The sequence below is a fragment of the Piliocolobus tephrosceles genome, chromosome 21 (assembly GCF_002776525.5).
Source record: "Piliocolobus tephrosceles isolate RC106 chromosome 21, ASM277652v3, whole genome shotgun sequence".
NCBI classification, from domain to species: Eukaryota; Metazoa; Chordata; class Mammalia; order Primates; family Cercopithecidae; genus Piliocolobus; species Piliocolobus tephrosceles.
The window spans coordinates 34,504,355-34,521,738 of record NC_045454.1 but is presented as its reverse complement, the minus strand read 5'-3'; the positions used below and the strand labels follow the sequence as shown (position 1 = coordinate 34,521,738).

Sequence of the window (17,384 nt, the reverse complement as noted above, 5' to 3'; positions counted from 1 at the left end):
CCCGCCCTCTTTCCATCCAGACCTCAACACTGGCCCAGGCCCCGCCCTTCCGCAGACCAGGCCCTCTCTTCGCTTGACCACACCCATCCTCACATTCCTCCCCTCTCCTGCCCAGACCCGTCCCATCCTCAGACCCATCTTCTCCTATCTACCTCCCCGACCACGCCCCCACCGCATTCCTAACCTCCACCTTGTCCCTTCTCAGACCTGGCCCCGCCCTTCATCCTGCGCCCCGCCTCCTCCGCAAGCCGGACCCTTGTCCCTCCTCCTCTTGCCGTGGGCCTGCCCCTTCTTCAGACCCCGCCCCGCTCCTCAGCCCAGGGACCAACCCCATCCCGCACCTACTTGTCCTGGCTCCGCCCCGGCCCCACCTATCCACAGACAGCACGCCCTCTCAGCCCAGAACGGCCTCTATTTCAGATTTGGTTCCGCCCCTCACGCCAGGGCTCCGCCCCAATCCCGCACCCCTAGCCCAGGCCCCGCCCTTAACCCGCCCTCTGCATAGCAGGCCCCTCCCTTTATCCCAGGCCCGCCCCGGCGCTCCGTAGACCACGCCCCCTCCGGTTCCGGGCCCGCCCCAATCCTTGGTTTCTGATCCCGGCCCCGCCCCTCCACAGACCTGGCCCCGCCCCGCCCCCCGCGTCTCGGTTTCCCGGGCCTGCGCGCGCGGCTCCCGTCACTCGAACGCGCGACGGCGGGGGAAAGATGGCGGAGTCCGGCGGTAGCGGCGGCGGTGCTGGTGGCGGAGCCGCTTTCGGCGCGGGTCCCGGTCCCGAGCGCCCGAACAGGTGAGACCCGGCCCGCAGGATAGACCTGCACCTGTCTTGGAGCCCAGGGCACCTGTGGGCAGTCTTTGGCATCCTGAGGGGTTGAGGGGAGGCCTGGCACGACTCGAGGGTCTTTCGCTGAGAATTTGGACTTCACGGGGCCGTGGGGTACTGGAGGAGCCGAGGGCTACTGAGGGGATAGCTGTAGCGGGGCTGGCTCGAGGCGTCTGCAGGCGACCCTAGGGACCTGAGAATCCTGGGGGTCTGAAGGGAAACCTAGGGGCTCCTGACTGTGATGGGCCGTGGGGCAACTGGGGATGCCAAAGGGCCTGGGCAGCAGAGAGGGCCTGAGCCGGGGCCATGGCCAGTCTGAGGGTGGTGAGGTGTCTTGGGGGCTCTGAGGAAGGGGCTAAGGCCCAAGGCTTCCTGGGAGGTGCGGAAGGGCCCCGAGGTGGCTAAAGGTGGTCCTGAGAGCGTGCTGAGGGGCCCTGGGAGGAGTGGAGACTGTGGGAGGCTCTCGGTGGGGGACTCAGGTGAACCTGGGAGCCTGAGATGGGGAAGCTGAAAGGGCCTGGGGTTGCCAGGGCCCCTGAGGGGCTGGGGTGGGTCTAGGGAACCTGAGGTGGATGAGAGAAGTCCAGGGGTTTATAAAGAACGTGGAGAGGGTTCTTTTTTGGTGCTCCTCCCTTCCAGCCCCATGGGGTCCAAATCCACATCCCCAACAGGCTAAAGGACTTATAGAAAGGTCTTGCCCTCAGACAAGGGGACAGAATTCACCCCTTTTGTCAGAGGGAGGCCGTCTTTCCGCCTAGCCCAGACCTAACATGGATTGCTTGAACCTCAAGGTTTGCATGACAATTACCATCAGTAACTAATGATATGTGCGTGCATGCATTGTATTGGATTGTGGAAGGGAAAGAACACCTGCCTTAGGGAGTGTGATCTCCTGCTCTTTTCCTATTGGGCAAAGCCAGACCCTCCCACCCCAGCTCCTCCTCTAGCCTGCCACCCGGGTCAGGCCAAGGAGGAAATTCAGACTTTTTCTTGTTGGTGAGCTTCCAGGAGCCAATAATTTCAGTCAACATGATAAATGATGAAGTTATTGATACTTATGTGCTGTGGAGTTTTGGACCTCTGGGCTGGTGCTGGAGGGAATGGCCTGATGACCTGGCTGTGTGATTTGGTGCTGAATGGAACATGCATGGGATGGGTGAGGAAGGAGGAGGGATGGCTGGGCCAGGGCACAGAGGAGGCAAAGGCCCTGCCTGTTCCTGAGGATGCTGAGTGGCATGTTGAGACTTAGGTCTGTGGGCATTGAGTCTGGTCTGCCAGAGGGGCCGTGGGGAACCCAGGAGGTTTGTGTCCAGAGGGGTGACCAGCCTTCTGGGGTATGTGTGGGGCAAGATTGTCCTGCAGTAGGGAGCCAGGAGACATCAGAGGATTTTCAGAGATATTCAGGGAGTGGCTTGAAAATTGGGTATGAGTTGGCAAGTAAGGGACAGGGAAGAGGGACAGTGAACCCCAGGTCCCTGCCTTGGGCACTGTAGTGGGATAACCTGGGGCTAGGGCTTTTTTTTCTTTTTTTTGAAACCTGGTCTCGCTCTGTCACCCAGGCACATAGGCTGGAGTGCAGTGACACGATCAAGGCTCACTGCAGCCTGAAACTCCTGGACTCAGGTGATCCTCCCACCTCAGCCTCTGGAGTAGCTGGGACTACAGGTGTGCACCACCACACTTGGCTAATTGTTACATTTTTTGTAAAGACCAGGTCTTGCTCTGTTGCCCAGGCTGGTCTCAAACTCCTGGGCTCAAGCAATCTTCTTGCCTTACCCCTCACTAAGTGCTGAGATTACAGATGTGAGCCACCATACTGGGCATGGCTTTTTTATAAACAGCTTTATTGAGATATAATTAATTGCATGGCATACAATTCATTCATTTTGTTTTTATTTATTTATTGAGACAGAATCTTGCTCTATCGCCCAGGCTGGAGTGCAGTGACACGATCTCGGCTCACTGCAACCTCTGCCTTCCAGGTTCAAGGGATTCTCCTGCCTCAGCCTCCTGAGTAGCTGGGACTACAGGTGCGTGCCACCACACCCAGCTAATTTTTTTGTTTGTTTGTTTGTTTGTTTGTTTTTTGAGTCAGAGTCTCGCTCTGTCGCCCAGGCTGGAGTGCAGTTGCGCAATCTCGGCTCACTTCAAGCTCTGCCTCCCGGGTTCACACCATTCTCCTGCCCCAGCCTCCCTAGTAGCTGGGACTAGAGGCGCCCGCCACCAAGCCCGGCTAATTTTTTTTTTTTTTTTAAATATTTTTAGTAGAGACGGGGTTTCACCGTGTTAGCCAGGATGGTCTCGATCTCCTGACCTTGTCATCCGCCTGCCTCGGCCTCCCAAAGGGCTGGGATTATAGGTGTGAGCCACTGCGCCTGACCATTTTTGTATTTTTTAAGTAGAAACAGGGTTTCACTGTTGGCCAGGCTGGTCTGAACTCCTGACCTCAGGTGATCCGCCCGCCTCGGCCTCCCAAAGTGCTGGCGTGAACTACTGTGCCCAGCTAATTCATTCATTTTAATTTATCAATTCATTAAGGTTTTTGTTTTTTTTTTTTTTTGAGACAGTGTTATTCTGTTGCCCAGACTGGAGTGCAGTGGTGTGATCTTGGCTCACTGCAACCTCTGTTTCCTGGGTTCAAGCAATTCTCCTGCCTCAGCCTCCTAAGTAGCTGAGACCACAGGTGCACACTACCATGCCCAGCTAATTTTTGTATTTTTAGTAGAAATGGGGTTTGCCATGTTGGCCAGGCTGATCTTGAACTCCTGAGCTCAGGTGATCTTCCTGCTTCAGCCTCCCACTGTGCTCAACCCAGATCATTAAGTTTCAGTACATTTACTGAGTTGTGCATCCTCCACTACAATCCAGTTTTTTGGAATGCTTCCATCAACCCAAAGAGTTCCCCCAACCTCGTTTGCAATTAACCCTGCTCCCCCAACATCTAGCCCTGGGGACATCCTGATCTGCTTTCACTCTCTGTAGCTTTGTCTTTTCTAGAAATTTCATAAGAATGGGATCAGACATGTGGCCTTTGCGTCTGGTTTCTTTCCTTAACATAATGTTTTTGAAGTTCATCTGTGTTGTTGTATCAGAAGTTTGTTCTTTTTCACTGTGGAGTGAAAATAAACAAACTGTGTCCATCCAGACGAGATTGTATGGATGGACACAGTTTGTTTATCCATTAACTGGTTGATGGACTGTTGGGTTATTTCCATTTTGACAATTGCAAATAAAGTTGCTATGAACATCTGGGTATGTGTCTCTGTGTGGACATATACTTTCATCCTCTTGGGTAAATACTTAAGAGTGGAATGACTAGCTCATATGGTAGATGTGTTTAAATTTTTTTTTTTGAGACAGGGTCTCACTCTGTTGCCCAGGCTGGAGTGAAGTGGTGCAATCACAGCTCACTGCAGAGCAACTTCCTTGGGCTCAGGTGATCCTCCCACCTCAGCCTTCTAAGTAGCTGGTAGGTACCATAGGTGTATGCCACCACACCCAGCTATTTTTTCTGTGCTTTTGTTGAGACAAAGTCTTGCCATGTTGCCCAGGCTGGTCTTGAATTCCTGGGCTCAAGCGATCTTCCCACCTTGGCCTCCCAAAGTGCTGGGATTACAGGTGTGAGCCACCACGCCTGACTATGTTTCTCTCTCTCTCTATATATAATAATAATAATAATAATAATAATAATTATTATTATTATTATTATTTTGAGATGGAGTCTCTCTCTTTGCCCAGGCTGGAGCGCAGTGGCGTGATCTTGGATCACTGCAACCTCTGCCTTCTAGGTTCAAGCTATTCTCCTGCTTCAGCCTCCTGAGTAGCTGGGATTGTAGGTACGTGCCACCACACCCAGCTAATTTTTGTATTTTTAGTAGAGACGGACTTTCGCCGTCTTGGCCAGACTGGTCTTGAACTCCTGACCTCAGGTTATCCGCCCGCTTTGGCCTCCCAAAGTGCTGGGATTACAGGTGTGAGCCACCGAGCCCGGCCATGTTTTAATTTTTAAGAAACTGCCAAACTCGTTCCCAAAGTGGCTATACCATTTTGCATCCCCACCAGCAATGTTCAAGAGTTCCAGCTCCTCATCCTCACTAACACCTGGTATGGCTGGTCCTTAGTTTTAGCCGTTCTTAAGGTGTATGCTGGTGTCTTCATTTGGTGTTTTTATTTATTTATTTATTTGTGAGATGAGGTCTCACTCTGTCGCCCAGGCTGGAGTGCGATGGTGCGATCCCAGCTCACTGCACCCTGGAACTCCTGGGTTCATGCAGTCTTCAGGCCTCAGCCTCCGGAATAAGTGGGATTATGAGCATGCACACCACTGTTCCCAGTCTTACCTTGGTTTTAAGTTGCATTTCTCTAATAACTAATGATGTTGGACAGTTTTTCATGAGCTTCTTAGCTATTTGTATCTTTGGTAAAGTGTCTTTTCAAATCTTTGGCTCATTTTTAAGTTGTGTTGCCCTTTTTTTTTTTTTTTGACCGAGTCTCGCTTTGTCACCCAGGCTGGAGTGCAGTGGTGTGATCCCAGCTGATTGTAACCTCCACCTCTCGAGTTCAAGCAATTCTCATGTCTCAACCTCCCGAGTAGCTGGGATTACAGGTGCATGCCACCACACCTGGCTAATTTTTGTGTTTTTAGTAGAGATAGGGTTTCTCCATGTTGGTCAGCTGGTCTCGATCTCTTGACCTCGTGATCCGTCCGCCTCGGTCTCCCAAAGTGCTGGGATTATGGCGTGAGCCACTGCGCCTGGCCCTCTTTCTTAAAAGACATCTTTGTCATTGTCCCCTTTCCTCCATCCTAGTAAAAAATCACTGTTTCGAGCCACTGATAGGGGTATCTCATGCCTCCGGTGCCAGTGTGGGGAGAACCCCTAATGTGGCAAGATGGAGCATGCAGAAAATGGATCATATTTTGAGGGAGATTGGTACAAGACATTCTCCCCAAAGTCATTTTGAGACATTGAGTCTTTGTAGCATTGTTCGTCTGTTCCTTCATTTATTGCAAATGGGACAGCCAGGCCTAGTGCACGACCCACCTCCTTTTCTCAACTTGCCCACGCCTCCTTCCTCTTCATCCTTCCACTCTCCAAGGTTCTGGCTCCTCAGAGCCACCTACCTGACCGTGCAAGCTCAAGTAGTCCCCAGGACACTTTTTCTAGTCACCTGGTTGTGTGTATGTGTGTGTGTGTGTTTTTGAGATGGAATTTTGCTTTTGTTGCCCAGGCTGGAGTGCAGTGGCATGATCACTGCAATCTCCACCTCCCGGGCTCAAGCAACTGATTATCCTACCTCAGCCTCCCAAGTGACTGGGATTATAGGCACCTGCCACCAAGCCCGGCTAATTTTGTATTTTTAGGAGAGATGGGGTTTCTCTATGTTGGCCAAGCTGGTCTGGAACGCTTGACCTCAGGTAATCCGCCTGCCTGGGCCTCTGAAAGTGCTGGGATTACAGGCGTGAGCCACCGCGCCCAGCTTGTTGTGGTTTTTTGTTTGTTTGGTTGGTTGGTTTTGAGGCAGAGTCTCACTCTGTCGCCCATGCTGGCATGCAGTGTCATAGCTCCCTGCAGCCTTCTGACCTCGTGGGCTTAAGCAATCCGCGTGCTTCAACCTCCCGAGTAGCTGGGACTACAGGCATCTACTATCACACCTGACTAATTTTTTTTTTTTATTATACTTTAAGTTCTAGGGTACACGTGCATAACGTGCAGGTTTGTTACATATGTATACTTGTGCCATGTTGGTGTGCTGCACCCATCAACTCGTCAGCACCCATCAATTTGTCATTTATATCAGGTATAACTCCCAATGCAATCCCTCCCCCCTCCCCCCACACCCGACTAACTTTTAAAAATTGTTTTGGGCTGTGTGCGGTGGCTCACACCTGTAATCCCCGGACTTCGGGAGGCCGAGGTGGGTGGATCACTTGAAGTCAGGAGTTTGAGGCCAACTTGGTGAAACCCCTTGTCTACTAAAAATACAAAAAGTAGCCAGGATTGGTGGCACGTGCCTGTAATCCCAGCTACTCGGGAGGCTGAGGCAAGATAATCGCTTGAACCTGGGAGGCAGAGGGTGCAGTGAACTGAGATCGCTCTACTGCACTCCCACCTGGGCGAAAGAACCAGACTCTGTCTCAAAAAAATATATATATTATTTTATAGGGACAGGATCTCATTTTTTTTTTTTTTTTGAGACGGAGTTTTGCTCTTGTTGTCCAGGCTATGGTGCGATGGCACGATCTCAGCTCACCGAAACCTCCCCCTCCCAGGTTCAAGCAATTCTCCTGCCTCAGCCTCCCGAGTAGCTGGGATTACAGGCATGTGCCACCATGCCTGGCTAATTTTTTGTTTTTAGTAGAGACACGGTTTCTCCATGTTGGTCAGGCTGGTCTCAACTCCCAACCTCAGGTTATCTGCCCACCTTGGCCTCCCAAAGTGCTGGGATTACAGGTGTGAGCCACTGTGCCCAGCCGAGACGGGGTCTCATTATGTTGCCCAGGCTGGTCTTGAACTCCTGGGCTCAAGTGATCTTCCTGCAATAGCCTCCCAAAGTGCTGGGATTGCAGGCATGAACCACTGTGCCCAACCTGTATTTTTGTTTTCTGTTTTTGAGGTAAAATATATATAACAAAATTCACCCACTTTAAGTGAACAATTCAGTGGCATTTAGTACATTCACAGAATTGTGCAACCATCACTGCTGTCCAGTTCCAAAACATCTTTGTCCCCCGCAAAAGGTGACCCCATCTTCGTTAGCGCTGACCCCCTATTCTCCATTGCCCAGCCCGTGGCAATCACCAATCTGCAGTCTGTCTCTGTTTTCAAGTTTTATAAATAGAATCATACACTATGTGGCCTTTTGAGTCTGGCTTCTTTCACTCAGCATGATGCTTTGGGGGTCATGCATGTTGTAGCCTAAATCAGCACTTCATTCCTTTTTATGGCTGAGTAATATTCCACTGTGTGGATGCACCACATATATCCATTCATCTGTTGATGGACACTTAGATTGGTTCCACCTTTTGGCTATTATGAATCATGCTTCCATGAACATGAGTGTACACATTTTTGTCTAAACACTCATGTTCAGTCCTTTGGGGTACACATCTAGGAGCGGAATTGCTGGGGCGCATGCTTGTTGTATATTCTTGATCATGCTGGTCACCACCTAACGTTATTTGTTGTGTTCCTCTGCAAGTGCCTTGAGGTTGGAGAGCCTGTCTCTCTTGTGCCCTCTTGTGTGCCTGGAACATGAATGACACAGGAGGAAGTGTCCCAGAGACGTGGCCGAGAGAGAGGGAGAAAGGGAGGGATGGGGGTGTGCAAAAACTTCTTGCTCTCTGAGGCTTGCAGTCTGGCAGGTGGGAATTCCCTCTATGGTATCAGGTCGATCTTTGGCCTTTCCAGGGAGGCTTGTGGGGCTGCTGGGGGGCACTAGGGGCTGGTCTTAGTCTCTGTGACTGCCTTTCTAGCCTGCCAGGCAACGCCCGCATCTGCCTTTTTGTCCCACGAAGGTTTCGTCTTTTGGCCAGGGGCGGGGGCAGTTCCTGTCTTCCCCTTGGCCTTTCCAGCGGTACCACAACTCAAGAAACTGTCCCCAGGAGGGACTGCGCTCCCCCACCCCCCACCGCCCCCAACGTTATGTAACTTGTTTGTTCCAACTTCTGTCTTCTGCAACCAAGGGGGAAAAAAGAAAGAGAAAAGCTTATTCTCCTTCCTTCCTATCTCGAGGGATCAACAAAAAACCCGTTGCCTAGTAGAGATGGTCGTTAATGACTGAGCCGAACCTCAGGGATGGACAGAGTGGGGCTGCCCTGGCTGGGGTGCGCGGAGAGGAGGTGGGGTCCTTGCTGCAGGCACAAAGGACACTTGTTCACCAGCTGGCCTCCTCCCAGCTTGGGCCGTGGGGTCTAGACTCCTTGGAGGGAAAGGAGGCCCTGGCCACTTGGGGTGTTGCAAGGGGAGGCAAACCCTCTGGGGAGTTGCACCTCCCCAGCTATAATTCCGTCACTGTGAGGTACCTGGCCTCCAGAGTTTTGGAGGAACCTTCTGGCCTTGCAGCCTCTCCGACAGGGACCTTTGGCATCCACGCTTTTTGGCCTACGCTCCCTGGAGATGCCTGGGTAGGGCCCGGGCTCGCTGAGTCATGCTGTTCCTGGGGGTGAGGTGGGGGGATCTGGGTGAGGGATGTGCAGGCTTCAGGCGTTTGCATAAGAAGTGGTGGCTAGGCTGGGCGGGGTGGCTCACGCTTGTAATTCCAGCACTTTGGGAGCTTGAGGCAGGCGGATTATAAGGTCAGGAGTTTGAGACCAGCCTGGCCAACATAGTGAAACCCCGTCTCTACTAAAAATACAAAAATTAGTCAGGTGTGGTGGCGGGCATCTTTAATCCCAGCTACTCGGGAGGCTGAGGCGGGAGAATCGCTTGAACCTGGGAGAAGGAGGTTGCAATGAGCCGAGATCATGCCACTGTACTCCAGCCTGGGCAACAGAGTGAGAGTCCATCTCAAAAAAAGGAAGTGATGGCTGGGTGGGACGTTGTGCCCAGGGGCTTTGCTGCCTGCTGAAAGTGTTTGCATGGAAAGTTGTGGCCGAGACGCTGCGCTCGGTGGGTTCGTCACAGTCAGTCTGGCTTGGTGGCCTTTGCCTGTCGAAGATTTCTCCACAATCTAGATCATCTCTACCAAGCCCAGAGGCCTTGGAAGGGTCCAGCCCCCCAGCTCCTACTAGGAATACCTGGGGGAAGAGGTGGCTTTCCAAGGAGGTTCTTGCTGCTTTGGGGAAGTTCTCGTTCCTTTGGCCTCTTGCCCCTTTCTTTTTTATTTTATTTTTTTTGATGTCACTCTGTTGCTCAGGCTGGAGTGCAGTGGCATGTTCTTGGCTCGCTGCAATCTCCGCCTCCTGGGTTCAAGTGATTCTCCTGCCTCAGCCTCCCAAGTAGCTGGTACTACAGGCACCCGCCACCACGCCTGGCTAGTTTGTATTTTTAGGAGAGATGGAGTTTCATCATGTTGGCCAGGCTGGTCTTGAACTCCTGACCTCAGGTGATCCACCTGCCTTGGCCTCCCAAAATGCTGGGATTACAGGCATGAGCCAGCGCGCCCGACCTCATGCCCCTTTTAGAAGGAGGATTTTGACCCTTCCAAGACATGGACTTAAGTCCTTCTCCTGGAAAATGTGGTCAGATATCGCGGCATGAGGTGTCTTATCACACACATGGGTGACTATGGGTCCCTCTTTGTGGGGTGTGGCTGTGACAGATTCCTCATCTGGGAAATGGGGCTCTAGGCCCACCAGGTGGGGGGTGTCTGGGAGGAAATGAGTGGGGAGAGGCTGCATGTGCCTCATCAGTGTTACTGTGGCGGTGCTGACATCGCCCATGATGGGGATATTGCCATCCTGCTTGCCATGCCCGCATGGGCCTTGAGGGGATCATCGGTGCCAGCAAGGCTTGATGTGGTGTGCATGTGTCAGGCAAGGAAAGGAGAGGGTCAGGTTGAGCTTTTGGGAAGACAGTAGTGCCATGATTTGGTGGCCGTGAGAGGGACAGCAGCAGGGGCAGCGGGAGAGTAGAGCACATCCAGCGTGAGCTAGAGAGGGCAGGTCAGGCCAGGAGCAGGCCTGGGAGCAGGAGCTCAGCGGGGGAGGGGGCGGGAGCGTCTCAGCAGGGATGGGGGCAGGTGGAACTGGGCCAGCTCGAGAGGGGCACTGACCTGCAGGCCAGGCCACATCCAGGCCACTCAATCTGCCCCTCACAGCTGAGCCCCTTCTCTGGGAGGGAGGCCACCCTCTCCTCCCCTCCTTGTTGGCAGGTCCCAAGAGCTCCGGGAGTGGAATTGCTCTGAAAGCACTCACTTCACCCTGAATCGCGCAGTGTGATCGTCACAGCTGGACTGTTTCCACCTGGTAGCTGTGACCTCCGGGACTGCCTCCTTGTCGTGGTCCATAGTTACTGGGGAAGAAAGGTTTTATTACCCTCCCCCACAATCGCACCATCTCCAGGGAGCCCATGCGAATGTCATCCCACCTCCCCCACAGCGATTACTTTTTATCTCACCCGTCTCTCCTCAGACACTGTAAAAGTGAGGCTTTCTCCTCACTCCAGCTCTTTCGTTTTTTCCTCTTTCTGATACTTGCATGTGTGTGTGTGAGAGAGAGAGAGACCTACCCTTTGGTTTTAGGGGATGTTTTAGATTTGGTGTTGAGAGGCCCTGGAGGAGGAAGAGAGGAGGAGGAGGAAGAGTGGAGGAAGAGAAGGAAGAGATGAGAGGGAGGAGGAGGAGAAAAAGGAGGAGGAGGAAGAGGGAGGAGGAAAAGAGGAGGAAGAGAGGAGGAGAAAGATGGAGAACAGGAGAATGAGGAGGGAGAGAAGAGGATGGGGGGGAAGACAAAGATAGAAATAATTCAGCGACTTGGGGCCTTGGATCCTGGAAGAAGTGGGTGGGATCTACTGAAGGCATGGGGTGACTGGGCAGCATGTGTCCCGGCATCCCCAGCTCTTTGCTCTGTGGACAGGATTTGTTACACACCTTTCTCTGCCTTTGTGTGGGTGCCACAGTCTCCTGTGTCCACCTGTGCCAGGTACTGGACATGCAGGGTCCATGGGACAGATGGGCCCTGCCTGTGGGGCGCATACATGTCAGCAAGAGTTAGAGAATGTCGTGTGGTCATTTCCGGGCTGGCTGGGCCAGGGGGCCAGGGGGCCAGGGCAGGGTTTGGGTGAGGGGCATATTGGTCAGCCTTCTGTTTTGAAAGGACCCCTCTGTAGGCCGAGTGTGGTGGCTCACGCCTGTATTCCCAGCACATTGGGAGGCCGAGGTGGGTAGATCACTTGAGGTCAGGAGTTAGAGACCAGCCTGGGCAACATAGTGAGACCAAGTCTCTACTAAAAATAGACAAAAACTAGCCGAACACGGTGGTGGGTGCTTGTAGTCCCAGCTGCTCTAGAGGCTGAGGCATGAGAGCTGATTGAACCCAGGAGCCAAGATTCCACCACTGCACTCCAGCCTGGGCGACAGAGCAAGACTCTGTCTCAGAAAAGAAAGGATCCCTCTGGCAAGAGACAAGGGAGCCTCAGCCAAGGTGGGCCCTGGAGGGATGGAGAGGCGCGCGCAGGCTTGGGGATGCTTGGAGGTTGAGCTTGTGCTGACCGATAGTGGTGGCTGGTTTCTGCCCTCCCCACCGGGCAGACTGAAGGTCAAGGTTGTCCTTGGTCCTGCGAGGCTGTATTGCCTGCAACAAGCAAGGGACTTGGAGACGCCACCTGGCCTGGGGGATTCGCAGCCCTGCCTGTGTTCCAGAAAAGCCCTTCATGCCTCTCCTTGCTCAGGGTTCGTCCCACCTGGAGCTCCCACAGTCCTTGAGGGCTTCAGGTCTTCCCACCAGCAGGTCCCAGTCCTGGGAATGTCCCTCCTCCTGAGAGAAGGCCTCAGTCTGGCTGCAGCTGCCCGGGAGGTCCCCAGGTAGCATCTCTCCTGGGTTCCACCTTCGAGCCACAGCCTGGAGCCAGCCCCTCCTGCCGTCTCCTCCCCATCCCAGCTCAGAGCCACTCCTGGCTCTTCCCCTCCTGGGCGTCATCCCCAACTCCAGCCAGCGGGACCCTCCTCAGGCAGGCATCAGACCACCTCACTGCACCGCCAGACACCTGCCAGTGGCTCCCTCACTCTCATAACAAAATCTGCTTCTTGATGTGACCTGCCAGGCCCCTGAGCTTCCGCAGCCCTGATGGCTCTGCTGGGCTCTGAAGCACGCTCACTGGAATGTCCTGTCCCAGCGATTTGCACGGCTCAAGTGTTGTCTCCCCGGGGCCTGGCCACTGTGTCCGCCGTGGCGCCACTGCTCGCCCTGTCGTCACGGTACATTCTCTGTGCTTGAGGACCCATGTCCCTGTAGAATGTGCGTTCCCCAAGGGCAGGGCTTTATCGGTTCTGTTTATAGTAGTGGTCCTGGTGCTGGCACAGCTGCTGGCACAGGGTGGATGCTCTTGAGTACAGCTCCAGTGAGTACCCCACCCCGCACAGTCTTCGACGCATACCGGAGGGGAAGCCTCCTGGCATAGCTCTTCCTCTTCGTTTCATTGAACCAGCAGGGTGTGGTCAGAGCAGCAGAATTCACAGGCGTGTTGTCAGTAGACCGGCCCTGTTACAGAGCCCAGGGCACCCTACCGTTTTCCGTGTGCTGTCTTTAGTGAGTGAGCAAAACCTCAGCCCTGCATGTTAAAGCAAAGGCGGCAAACGACAGCCGCTCTCTCCCTGTCCAGCTGTCTGAAGTGGAAGTGGGGGCCAAGCCCACTGGGTTCCTGCTGCCGGCAGCCCCGCCCTCCTCCTCTGGTAGCCGCTCTGCAGCTGTGCGGACCTGCTCTCTTAACACTTGTTAACCCCAGCCTCCAGTCCCTTCCTGCCCCCCACCCCGCCCCTTCCACATGTCTCTCCGGAGAGGGCTGCACAGAATTCACAGGACTCGTCTCCAACGGCAGCGCCAGCAATTCCCTAGCATTCCTCCTCTGCAGAGCGGATTTTGGTGCATGTCCAGCGTGATTTCAGACCCCTCACCGCGCAGCGGAGCGCCTGATCGCTCTGTATGCACCACCACGGTGCACACTGAAAATATTGTGATCCGGGAGGAAGTAACCGGCACCTTGGGGGAATCACAGACCTTTCCTGCGAGGGCAAGGGCTTCCGGAATTGAACAGGCTGGGCCTGGAGGAGACCTTGAGGGGTGGACCTTCAGGCTTGTAAAGGCCTGGAGGGGGGTCACCCGAGGATCGAGGATCGAGGCCGAAGATGTTTACTGACGCCACAACTGTGAAATTCCACAGGGGTCAAAGACGGACTCGGGCGGGCGGGAGCGGTCTGGGCTGGATATCCGGAGAGTTCTGCTCTCCACGGGATGTTAGAATTTGAGGCAGTCTGCCGAAGGAGGCAGAGCAGAGAGGCATGTGATCACCCAGATCGTCTGTTACTAGAGCTGAGAGCGGGACATTTTCCCGGAGCGGGGTGGAAGGAGTGTCAAGGTGACTGTGAGGTGACAGACACGTAGGGGAGCCCCACAGAGGACCCCCAAGGCACCCTCTCTGTTGCCATCAACCTGAGTCATCCTTTCTCTGAAAAACTTGCAGGACTGAGGTTCGAGTCGGAAGCATGCATTCTTCTTGGTGAAGTCCGTCCTGTCCCAGGAGGGCTTCTCTGGGTCTCTCCTCTGGCTCCCCCTCCTCGGGTCCTCGTGGCTCTCTGTCGTGTGAAACGGGGGGTCAGGAGCACACAAATGTTTACACTCCACGTGAGTCACTTGCACAGATGACGGGTGATGTTTTCCTCGCCAAGGCTGATGGCACCGGGCCCCTCTGCCGTTCCAGCCTCAGTCACGCCTCCAGTCTGTTAGCATTTAGAGTTGCTGAACTTTCGCATTGGTCAGGGGCGCGGGCAGCTTGCTGACCTTTTCTGGGAGTCGTGGCGGACGGAGTGGAGCCGTCTGTCTCGTCACAGACAGGCGGGGCTGCGGCTGGGCATGGCCACCGCCCACTCGCCCTCAGAATGGGCCTCAGCGGGGCTTCCTCGCCCCCCAGCCTGGGTAGGAAGCTCGTGTGCACTGTAGGGAGAGGCGGCAGCTGGAAAAGTGTTAAGGCCACAGCGGTTTTTCCAGAGGCTCATCTGGAATGCCGCGGACGGATCTGAGGCTCCTGACATCGGAGGCTCCTCTGGGTGGGGAGAGCCAGAAACCCAAGACACTGCCGTCAGTTAAAGACTCGAAGTTCACATTTTAAAAAGTGCAAGGAGGCCGGGCGCGGTGGCTCAAGCCTGTAATCCCAGCACTTTGGGAGGCAGAGACGGGCGGATCATGAGGTCAGGAGATCGAGACCATCCTGGCTAACACGGTGAAACCCCGTCTCTACTAAAAAAATACAAAAAACTAGCCGGGCGATTTGGCGGGCGCCTGTAGTCCCAGCTACTCGGGAGGCTGAGGCAGGAGAATGGTATAAACCCAGGAGGCAGAGCTTGCAGTGAGCTGAGATCCGGCCACTGCACTCCAGCCTGGGCGCGAGACTCCGTCTCAAAAAAAAAAAAAAAAAAAAAAAAGTGCAAGGAGACACCTGGTTTTAGGTACGTTGGGGTGCAAGGTCTGAAGCCTGGAATCTGTGGCTCCCTTCTTTCAGCCCTGCCATCCCTCTTGTCTGGGTGCTGCCCACCTGGTAGAAAGGGGACCTCACCTTGCCACTCCTCTAGCCCGCCAACCACTGGAAAGGTGACCCTTCATCTTGGTGGCTCCAGTAAAAATCCCAGGGAAGGCTCTGATTGGATCAGAAAGGCCAAGTCCCAAGTCCCCATCCCAGGATGAATCCCTATGACCAGGGGCCCCAGAGCCTCTGTCCAGTCTGCATCACATCCGTATTTTCAGTCCAGCAATGGGGTCTGCCTGATTTCCAACACTGGGGCTGAGAATAGAGAAGAGGAGGTTCCTGAGGAAAACAGGGGGGCCTTATGAGAAGAGGGGAGGGATGGTAAACACCCCAAAAATGAAGATATTCATGATAGACCCCTTCTGACACTGAAATTTGTGTTGTCTTTGGAAGGCGCTGGGCTAAGCTGTGGAGTGCCTGCATCTGGCCCGGCTCTGCTGGGGATGAGCAGTGCCGTGTGGCAGCCCTGTCCCTTCTGGGGCTTCAACACCTGTCCTACCAGTGGAGGCAGTGGAGTGGGCTGCCTTGCAGCACGTTGCCACCCCGAGATGCTAGATTTCAGCAGTGCTGGAATTTCGCTGGGTTTCCAAGCGGTGCTCTGGGGCTGTGCAGTCATGTACCTGCTTGCCTGAACTGTAGAGTGAAGGGATTTGCTCATTCAAGTGGTCCCTGCTCCTGGCCCAACGCAGTGGGACCAAGTCGGGGGATGGGCTGTCACAGAAGCAGTCTCCCCTCAGTGGGAAGGAATGGGAAAGGGAAGCCTCAGGCCGAAACCTGCCCACTCGTCAGCCCTGGATGGGCACCCAACTGGGCCATGAGGGTGAGGAAGGCCATGGCAGAGAAGGCTCTGGGGTGGAGGCAGCAGAGGGGCTGAGCGCAGAAATGCTGGTGGGCTCAGAAGTGCAGTGGAGAGAGGAGGGTCTGAAGGCAAGAGGGTCGGCCACTCAGCACAGAGCACAGCATGAGCAAAGGCCCAGAAACTGGATGTGCAGGAGAGTCCCGCTGCAGGCTTCGCTGTGGATCCCAAAGGATCACATGCACTAGGACTCAGGCCAGGAGGTCACATGGAGAGGAACGAGCAGTGAGCTAAGATAAGAGTTGGGCTCCAGCAGGCTGGGTGCGGTGGCTCGCACCTGTAATCTCAGCACATTGCGAGGCCAAGGCGGGCAGATCACCTGAGGCTGAGAGTTTGAGACCCGCCTGGTCAATGTGGTGAAACCTCGTCTCTATCAAAAATACAAAAATTGGCCGGGTGCGGTGGCTCACGCCTGTAATCCCAGCACTTTGGGAGGCTGAGGTGGACTGATCATGAGGTCAGGAGATCAAGACCATCCTGGCTGACACGGTGAAACCCTGTCTCTACTAAAAATACAAAAAAAAAGTAGCCGGGCGTGGTGGCGGGCGCCTATAGTCCCAGCTACTCAGGAGGCTGAGGCAGGAGAATGAACCCAGAGGCGGAGCTTGCAGTGGGCAGAGATGGCGCCACTGCACTCCAGCCTGGGCGACAGAGGGAGACTCCATCTCCACCCGGGAGCCATCCACCTGCCACCTCACCCATCCACTCACCTTCAAACCCCACCTCCCTTGCCAGCAGCAAGCTCTCTGCCTCCATGGCACCCCTCCTATCCTGGCTGGTACCTGGACCACAGTGTTGGGGTGTCCCCATCAGAACAGCCCCCACGAACCAAGGGAACGCCCACTTTGCGCAAGGCCATCAGCTGGGGTGGTGCAGTTCTGGTTCCTGGCTCTGTTGTTGGCAGGCAGCCTAGAAAAGGGGCACGGCTATCATCCCATTTTACAGATGGGGAAGTTGAGGCACAGAGAGGTTCAGGGGCTCATCCAAGGCCACACAGTAAACAAGAGGCAGAGGGACACTAGGTGTGGCCAGCAGAGACCTTCCTTGGCCAGCACACAGGTGCTTTTTGGCCTTTTCATGGTCCCAAGTGGGTGGGCCCTATGATCATGACCATGATGCAGATCGGGAGACTGAGGCTTAGAGGGCTGAGACTGCTCACCAAGGCTCTGCCTGAGCCTGGAGGATGGTTGTGGAGCAGGAAGAACAAGACAGGGGCTCTTCAGGGCCGGCCTAGTGCAAAGACATGGATTTATCTGTCCATCCATCCACCCACCCTTCATCCACCATTCATCTGTCTGCCACCCACTCACTCCTTACCCACCTGTTCACTCCTGTGTCCACCAGTTCACCCACCCACCTGACCATCCATACCTCCACCTGCCCATCCGCCCAACCACCCACCCACCCATCCACCCACCTGCCCCCATCCACCCATCTTTTCATCAGTCCACCCTTCCATCCACCCACCCACCCACCCTTCCATCTACCCACCTACCCACCCACCCATCCATCCATCCACCCACCCTTCCA

General features: G+C 54.6%; 1 protein-coding gene across 2 annotated transcripts in view; it reads left to right on the top strand.

Annotated features, from left to right (window-relative positions):
* The first annotated feature begins 621 nt into the window (after positions 1-621).
* The window catches only part of KLHL26 (kelch like family member 26), a 38,674-nt gene continuing 21,911 nt past the window's right edge, over positions 622-17,384 (top strand). Inside the window, exon 1 of one of the 2 annotated variants that reach the window (XM_023229774.1) lies at positions 622-788. In XM_023229774.1, coding sequence (XP_023085542.1) covers positions 706-788 — 83 coding nt within the window. In that variant the 5' untranslated portion in view covers positions 622-705. The remainder of the gene's footprint in view (positions 789-17,384) is intronic. The other variant, XM_023229775.2, reaches the window with a different exon arrangement.